We start from the raw sequence: 9,571 nt of genomic DNA on the forward strand, positions 1-9,571 counted from the left end.
TATCGATATCAAGTATCAGAAATTTAGTAAACAATCTAGAAATTATCAATATCAAGTATCACAAGTAAGGAATCAACACAAATAAGTTTTACCCAGATTGAAAATAATTAGGGTGTTCACATTTTTATGAGGTTTATACACAATAGGCAGAGATCAATAGAAAACAAATCAGTTGGTTACATGAACAGGATTCTGTCTATGCCACATTCAATAATCTCTCGAACTATCAAACATATATCCATTGGTTTATCTCGAAGTTTAAGACCATTACCAATAAAACATCAAACATTAACTATAACTAGCATATAACATTAAATGAGAAATTAGTCAGATTGTCCAATCTGTAGCTCAAATCCATAGACAAATTTCACCAAGTCCTCACTATTGAAGTCTTACCCAACTCCTTTTTGCTTTCTCAAGCCAAAATGATGTTAGAGAGTTAAATCAATGTTTACAACTACTGATTTTAGATTAGAACTTCTAGACAACAATACATACACGCATAACAACCAATTTTAGAACTAATTAATCAACATTCATTATGTTACACTCACATCATGCACACGCACTTAGCTACAAATTTAACTAATCATAATGAAACAATATTCATATGAGAGAACTTCATTTTAAGCAAAATTGATTACCAAATCTAAAATTCAAAGTTTAATCCAAAATTAATTAACAAATCTAAAATTCAAAATTAATCCAAAATTAAAATTTTGATTCAATTCAAATGAATGAGTTCCATACTCCATCCCATTTAATTAATTGCCCCGTCAGACGGTCCTTCTTAAAGGGTACTAATTCAACTTCAAATGAAGATGAGGGGAACCATTTATAAAACTAAAAAAAAAAATGATAATAATTTTGGTCAAATTTTAAAGGATAATTACTATTTCCTTCGACATTTTATATGACATTTTAACTCAGCATAAAATTTAAAAAATAAAAAAGATTTTTAAAACTTGTGGTATAAATGAATGATAGAAATTTATGTGGCTATAAATTGTTTCATTAAGGCTAAAATAGACATTTTAAAGTTAAATTGCTACTTAATATAAACATGTGTCATTTTCTTTATAAACAGACTAAAAAGAAAAATAAAACATATAAATTAAGACAAAGAGAATATTAAAGTAACGATACTTTAATACATATGAAAGGGTGATATTCAAATGATAAATATTTAAATATAAACAATAAGATCTTGTATTTAATAGAACATGGTGTTGCAAGAATTATTATTATTTTAATGGAGAGGATGACATGCTTTAGTTATGGGTAGGGTAGGGTTTGAAAGTGAGGCATTGAGAATGTAATTAGCAATCCAATGGTTAGCAGCTTCAGTATAATGGACACCCATCCCAGCTGATGATAGTGGAAGGGTTGTTGCAAGATCCTGCATATACTTCTGTTCCATTATTTAATCTTTTTTTATTCCCACACCAAACATCCTCTCCATTTTCATGAACCCCACAGCAGATCTTCGATGCCTCCTCGAATCCTGTGAACACACCAAACATATTTACTTTACGAAAAATCTTTTTGGTCAGAAAAGTTTGATCAGAATTTAATTAAAATGGTAAAATAATATATTCACACATAATCTAGTTTAATTTTAGATATTTTTGCTTTTTAACTTAAATATTAAATATATAATCCAATTATATTTTCAAGACATTAAAAATGATTAGTGAGATTAATTATTGTATAATTTCTTAGTTAAACATGGAAAAAGAATAAAAAAATTCACCAAAAAAACATAATTCAATTTTCCTCCTTTTTACTTGTTCCTTTTAGTTTATTTTTTTTCATTTCTTATTCCTTAACGATAAGAAAAATTTTAAATAGTATAAAACAGAACTAAGGTTAAATTATCTATTTTAATTTATAATTTTTAATCGCAAAAAGATATTTATATCTAAATTATAATATTAAATATTTATATACAAAATAAAAATATGAAATTGGTTGAGTTGGCTAAAGAGTTACTCTTATTTATTCAAAGGAGTTGTTATTATACACCGATTTTCTAGAAAAAATAAAAGAAAAAAATATATTTTATCCAATTATACTCAAAATTAAGTGAACGAAATAAGAACAAAACTAAAATTACCATCATGTTTTCTCTATTATGTGATTATCTTCATACTTTCGATAACATATGAATCATGTCATACGCAAAAAAGACTCATTAAAATTAATTTTTATTTATTATTTCAGTACTAGAGACATATACAATTTTTTTATAAAAACTTTGATGGTGCTTCATTAAAAAATTTTAATAACATAAAAAGGATAAAAAGAGTTTTTTATGATTTCAAAATAAACTTTTATAAAAAAAAAATTGAAAGAAAAACATCTTTATAGTTCTCCGATGACAATGACAATACAAATTTAACATGAACTAGATTTAGTTTTATCACATATATATTTTTCTTTATTAGTATTATTTGTTATTTATTAAAAAATATTTGCTATTAAATGATCTGCTAAAATATTAAGTATACATAGTTGTAGTCACAATATTATTTTTTTCTTTCAAATTAATATTTGTTTTGAACGGATTAATAATTTGTAAAATTAAGTAATTTTATTGCAGTTATTATATAAATAAATTTAAATTACCTATTTAAATAATGATTTAAATGACATTTTAAATACTTTTTTTTTATATATAATATAAAATAATTTAATAATAACAACCAAAAGTCAAAATACATTAGAATCGATAGAAAACAACACATTAAAAAATACTAAAAATCATATGATTTATAAGTGTTGATCCTATTTAACAATAACCCAAGATAACTACACATTAATGTTGAAAAATTACATATTTAAAGTTTATGTTTTAAAAAATTATACTACATATTTACAACAACATATTTAAAAATTAAACTACATATTTAAAAATTTTAAATTACATATTTGATTACTATATTTTAAGAAAATTAAATTATGTATTTTAAAATTAAATAAAAATTATACAAGGTATGTTTGACCCTTCTCGTAGTATTTTGAGGTATGTTTGAAAACTCAAAATCATTTTTTGCTGATGAAAGTGAAAAACTTATTATTTTTTTTAATAAATATAAATATAAAAGGTATATTTGATCTTTCTCAAAATATTTCGAGTTATATTTGATCTTCTTCATACATGAATTTTTGTCTTTTTTATTTATTTTTTATCTTCCTTTATTCCATTACTAATTTTGACATACTATGTTGATGATCAAATTTAATTTTTCACTTATCTTCTTGCAAAGTCTATTATAGATGCATCAACATTTTTACAACTACAAAATAAAATTCAATATAACTGCAAAAAATGATTAATTTTAGTTTGTTTTTTTTTAATTTTTTTTTATTTCGTTCACTATTTCTTTTTATTTCTTTTAAATTCTCATGTTTTCTACACTAAAGAAGGAAAGCAAAAAATTAAACATGAACAACAAACTCAAATAAATAAACAAATATATTCATAAGGGAGATAACTAAGACCAAATTAGCCATTGAATTCAAAAACTCAAAAATAAAATCACGTGAAAAAACTACCTGATTTTTCTCTATGTGATTGGTTAAATAACTAAAATAAATAAACTAAAAATCTAAAGTATAACTTTCGTTAGTCAAAAGAGGATATATAAATTATTTAATTTGCTCATGTAACAATAAATGTATATGTGACCTTTTCTTTACGGAATATATATTATCTCTATATCACAAAATTAAGGAGTATATCAAATTTTTTTCTCCTAATAATAATTCAACATAATTTACACAATATTATTATCATGAAGATCAAACAAACAATGTCGTATACTAATGAAATGTAAAAGATATTCTATATCTTATTTGATTATTCTATATATATCAATGTTAGTATTATATTAAAAAGAGAGTAGTCAACCTTGATATTAAGACAATTATATAATAAGAAATAACTTTCTTAATTCAAGGCATCACTATGAAAATCGCGTTACTATTAATAGTTATTTAAACTATCTAAGTCTAAGATTATGTTATTATTTTTCTAAAAGAAAAACATACACGATGTATAAACAATTATTAATTAGTCAAAAATCGTATTAATCATTATCATTCAATTGTAAATTTCAGAATCCATATTTATTTTACTTATATTGTTGCTGAGAATCCCAGAGAGTAATGTGTTAATATTAATTATAGTCTTGTATCCGCAATATATTAAGTCAATTTGATAACTTATAGATCATTAATCATATTTGTTATTAATATTAAAAATATAGAATTTTATAAATTATTATGTTTAAATAAATTAAGGCTATTAATTTGAATATCTTAACATATAATCTAAAACTATATTAATAACGACAATGAAAACTCGAAACACCTTAGAGATGCAAATATCATAATATTATAAAAATCATATATTCATCAGTGTCGATCCTATTTAACAACAATCATATTGAATATGTGATAATTTTGCACCCTTATATTATGTTGACTTGATAATATGTGAACTATTACTTATTTATTATTATTAATATGCGTTCTAACTAAATAAGTTTATGAAGTTGTGTTCAAATAAATTTAAAGTACATATTTAAATAATTTTGTAAGTATAATTTGAAAATATTTCAATAAAAGTCATGCAAAACTCAAAACACTTTATATATGATAAACATCAAAACATACAGAAATCATAATTTTTTTATTACTTATAGTATCGACACTAATTAATTTTGTAAGAATAACGTCAAAAAAACATTTTTTATATATTTTTAGTTTATTATTTAATAATTATATTTTAATATAATTAGTTATGGATAAACTTAGTTGGAGGTGCATGTGTATATTTCTTATAGTACATAAAGTATAAATGTTTAAATTTTAAATATAGGGAGCGTATTTAAAACTGAGTCATATTACAAAAAAAATGTATAAATTATATATACATAGAGAATTTGACATTAAAGCAAATAAATTATGCTTTTTCCCCCAGGAAATTATGATTTTCTTTATGCTCTTAAAATAATATTTTACATTAATGAAGTTCCAATAGTTACAAAAAAATAAATTTATTTATTGTTTCATTCATAGGATGAATTTAACCAATTTAAATGCTTAAATATAATTATTTATTTTCACCATATTCTAATTTTTTTATAAGAAGAGAAAAAAAAAGTCAAGAAGGAGAAGTGAAATGACAAAAAGAACAAGAGTTGAAAAAGTAATAAAGCATAGGATGTAGAAAATTAATTTTATCAAAATAATTAAATTCATACTTTTTTAAAAATATCAAAAAATTAAATTTATTTGAAGGAAAAGACTATAATAATCTTTTTCAATATTCTAACCATCTGGCCACATTTTTCTGGCCATTTACCACTCCTCTTTACTTTATTACTTATGTGACATATTCATTGACAAAATTATATTTAAATATCTTTTTTAACACATTGACAAAGTGGTCTATTTCACCGGTTTCACTTTTTTCTACGAGCAGATAAAATATTTTAGTCATTGGGCTGCTGTGCTGTTTGACATATAATATTATATTATAGTACTTTCAAAAATTAAATTGTACTTACTTTATTAGATTATAACTTTATGCGATTAAGTCACCATTTGGAAAGATAAAAGAGATTTAATTTTTTATTGAGATTCTTTTGTATTATTTTAAAAATATTTTGAGTTACACATAAATTTTACTTTTATATAAAAAAAATAAGATAATAGGTTGAATTCACATAGAAAATTAAATAATTTAATCCTTGTGGTAAAAATAATTTCATATAAAATGACAGATAGAATTTAATCTTCGCGATCTAAATCATTTCACATGAAATGACACAAAAAAAGTAGTGTCTAAACTTATATTGGTGGAATGGCATGGAACACTCTTAAATTGATTCAAATTGTTAATTGGGTTATTCTATTCATAACTTTATCAACTGAATACTTATATTTACTAAAAATTTAATTTTTGAACTCTTTTCTTATTCAATTTTTAAATGCACACTTAGTTAAATTTCATGTCATTTTTAAATGTCACCTAGGAAATGAAATGCTTAAAATTAACTTGAACTCCAAAACCTTTTCTTTTTGTAAATAGATGACATCCTCCAATATAATGGTCCTTCAAGCTCAACCATGCATTAGTTATTGGGATTCTCCATTTTCACTGTACCACTTGTGTGCTCCTACGGGTCCCCTTAGCGCACCAACTAAAATATGGTGCAATTTCAACTCAAATTTCATTGGTCATTAATTTCAATTTTATCTAAATCTTTTTCAATCATCTATTACAAATTTAAAGAATCTATTTAGGTTGACTTAAAAATTGATCAAATTTATTTAAAGTCATTTTAAACTTTTAAAATTATCTGACAAAATAAAAAAAAAATTAAAACAAGTTAATAATGACTTAAAAAAAATTTAAAATTAAAAGTAATACTTCCATACCTTTCAATTTTAAAGTTAAAACTTAAAAATTGCTAAAATTAACTTTTTATAAACTATATATTTTAGAAGATACATTTTTTTAAAAGTTAAGTCACGCGGGGTCTTGATATGATATTGTAAGTTAACAGTTTGAGTATGATTTATAATTTGATACACAAAAAGGAATTAATTACCTTGGTTCTTTGCGTTGCTGATTAACTCATACTTAGCCTTGTACAAATCAACGTAAGTTATTGCAGCTTGTTGAAGCTCTATCCTGAGTTTGGTCAACGTATGGAAGAGTTGTTTGTTGAACAGTATGGCTGTATCATTCATATCCTTGACGCATCCGTGTTCATCCAGGTACCCTGCTGTTGGATCTTTAATTTTGATTGTGGCTACTGGCAAACAACCAATTGGACCTGCATTATGAATCCACAAATTCCTAGCTCCTTTCTTGTACAAGTCCTACAACATATTAAACACCTTAGAATTAATTATCAATATAATTTTTATTTATTATCATTTATATCAATATTATGTTAAATAAATATATTAAAAGTGATCAAGTTTCCAAAAAAAGTTTTAAAGATAGAAGATACTCGAAGTTGTGCAGCAAACTGGTTGATTATGTCCGGTATAATTGCTCCAACTTGTTCCATTTTTGGCAACATTCGAGAAGCAACAGAAATATCATTCTGCCCTATATCTATTGTGTATAGTGCCTTGGAGAACTCCACAGGTATGGCAAGCCTGCTTTTATCAGCTGATTCTTCTTTCCCTACAAAATCCCACAACTCATTCAGATTGTTTATTTTATTAGCAAAATGGGACAGTGAATGTCGAACCTTGATTGTACAAGTAGGTAGTTCGTTCTTTAAGTTGAGTGTAGTGCTCAACTTGAATATCAAGAGGAAATGGGCTAACAAACCACGACTCATTTATCCTTCTAATTGTTGCTCCTCCTGTTGCAAAGTTTGCACCATGTCTATAACTTGTTCCTAATGTATCCAGATATGGACTCAAATGCGGAACTCCATCTTAATTTATAGGCAAATAAAATTAGTTTATATTTACTATATCATCAATATAATTACAACTAGAAGCTCCACAATAATAAGGCGACCATCGGAGCCCCTTCCGGCAGGTTTATGGAAGTAGGACTCTCCGCAGGGTGCTGCCATGGGATAAAATGCAGCTGCAATTCCACCTGTGTCTGAATTTGAGTCTCCAAAGTTGTAAATTGCTGGAAAATCACATTCTGTTGAATCTATTACCTTATCATTATAAGCAACTGTTATAATAGTAAATCCCACTATGGATACAACTACAATTCCCAACAATGAGTTTATCATTGTTACTCTACTAATTGATACTCCAACCAACTATAAGTCAATTGGTGCTGAAATAATGCTCTACTTTATTTATAAGCAATTTTATGCATACTGTAGCATGAGAAAATTAGCTCAAAGGTTTCTACCAACTATTAAATAGAAAAAAAGCTAATCATTGACCAACTGAGGTGAAAGTAAGAAATATAAGCCAAAGGTATTGAATAAATTTTGAATAAAGAAGGTAACAACTTTGACTTGTTGAGGTGAAGGTGAAAGCAAACAAGTGTTCAAAATTTAAAAAGGTGAAACCTTTGATCTGATTTTTTAGTGAGATATTTTATAGTAATATGAGCTCTATAACTCACCTAGATTATATATTTGACCATATTAAGATTTGAGCAGAAGAAGGGTAATATTCCTCAATAATGTTTATAGCTTTTTACTTATGAAATGTGGTGCACAACATATATTTATAAACAAGACTTTAGTAGACTTCCTAAAATATGATATTTCTCTCATATTAGGTTTGTCATATTCCAAATTTGACTCCAAAATTGAAGGGCGCAACTAGAACTTACTGTAAATTTTTAAGATTAAGCGGATTCACTTGAACCATTTGTTAATGGCACAGAGCAGCCACACGTAGTCCAAAAAAGAAACAAGTATATCTTAGTTTAAACATAAGTTCTCGATCAGCAAGGCCTTTTTCACCACTCTATAAAGAAAACACTTACTCTCAATAGTTCGTAAAAAGCAATAACAACTAGCACACAAGTCTTGTTTGGGATGTTGAGGCCACCATGATATCTATGAACGCATAAACTCTATATGGAGTGTCAAAGCCACCATGATCTCTACCAAAAAGCTCAATACATATACATATATATCCAAAAAAATTCATTAAATAGGCATCACACATTGGTAAACCAAAAAACAAGGCTAGCAAGGACAACAACTATCATGACTGCAAACCTACACTCTTGTCACGATCCAAGGTAGATCGTAGGTGTAACATGGCGTGTAGAACCCCGAGAGACCCTACAAAAGTCACTTAGCATACATCATACAAGATAAATATAAAATCGAGTGAACTTAAAAGACAATTTCAAAACATAAGAGTTTTATAAATGAAGCGAAAGTCTAACAATGTTTCAAAGCCATCTAGTACAAAGGAGTAATCAGGACGTAATATGTACAACAAGTTCAAAGAGTGAAATGTAAAGACAATATGAAATAAGGCTTCATCCTCAGAACATGAGGACTCACCAATTTTCAATATCTACTAAATGATCCTTAGCCACAGAGATGCAAATCTGGAACGTTGGACCCTACATTTGGGAGAATGTAGATAAGAGTATGTGATAGTACAAAGATGTACCAAGTGTGACAGTAATACATAGCTAGAGATACAAATCATACCAAAAAGACCTTTTAATGATATGTAATGACCAATCTAAAATATGGGATAAAAGTGTTCGAAACATAAGTCATAAAAGTATGGTCAATGCAAGTTAATACTTTAAAACATTCGTGGCATACTTCTTGAAATAACCTTGATTAATTCATTAATGTGGGAAATTTACCTTTAACCAGCATGTAAGACCATGTGAGCTATAACATGAAATCTGGTGTCTACCTTATACCGAAAGAGGTGTTCTCACTTGCCAAGGTAAGAACTATGAACTTCTAGCATACGTGGATCCACTAGCTAATTTCTATATAAGCAGCCTATGGTGGCACATAGTCTATGGGACATGGATAATCACCACTTATCCACTCGGTACTAAGCATAACTCCAACGAACTATT

At 26.3% G+C, this 9,571-nt stretch overlaps 1 protein-coding gene across 3 annotated transcripts; it reads right to left on the reverse strand.

The window, feature by feature from the left end:
- Positions 1-1,185: 1,185 nt before the first annotated feature.
- Positions 1,186-7,510, reverse strand: LOC107006184 (GDSL esterase/lipase At5g14450-like). Of its 3 annotated transcripts, XM_027913412.1 has the most exons (4): positions 7,278-7,510; positions 7,032-7,210; positions 6,624-6,897; positions 1,186-1,504 (listed from the first exon to the last, which is right to left on the reverse strand). In XM_027913412.1, exons 2-4 carry the CDS (start codon positions 7,101-7,103, stop codon positions 1,344-1,346), a joined length of 507 nt encoding a protein of 168 aa, XP_027769213.1. In that variant the 5' UTR covers positions 7,104-7,210; positions 7,278-7,510; the 3' UTR covers positions 1,186-1,343. The 3 variants fall into 3 exon arrangements, with proteins under 3 accessions (XP_027769213.1, XP_027769211.1, XP_027769212.1); XM_027913410.1 differs by having other exon boundaries at positions 7,032-7,510; XM_027913411.1 differs by lacking the exon at positions 1,186-1,504 and adding an exon at positions 5,763-6,212 and having other exon boundaries at positions 7,032-7,510.
- Positions 7,511-9,571: the final 2,061 nt, after the last annotated feature.

The sequence above is a fragment of the Solanum pennellii genome, chromosome 12 (assembly GCF_001406875.1).
Source record: "Solanum pennellii chromosome 12, SPENNV200".
Lineage (NCBI taxonomy): Eukaryota > Viridiplantae > Streptophyta > Magnoliopsida > Solanales > Solanaceae > Solanum > Solanum pennellii.

Bases quoted from the DNA above. Each gene is read 5' to 3' on its own strand.
- LOC107006184 (XM_027913410.1), bottom strand. From the start codon at position 7,370: ATGAGTCGTGGTTTGTTAGCCCATTTCCTCTTGATATTCAAGTTGAGC. The intron at 6,898-7,031 runs GTATCTTCTATC...AATATGTTGTAG, and splicing joins AGTTTGCTGCACAACTTCGA to GACTTGTACAAGAAAGGAGC. The intron at 1,505-6,623 runs GTAATTAATTCC...GTGTGTTCACAG, and splicing joins CAGCAACGCAAAGAACCAAG to GATTCGAGGAGGCATCGAAG.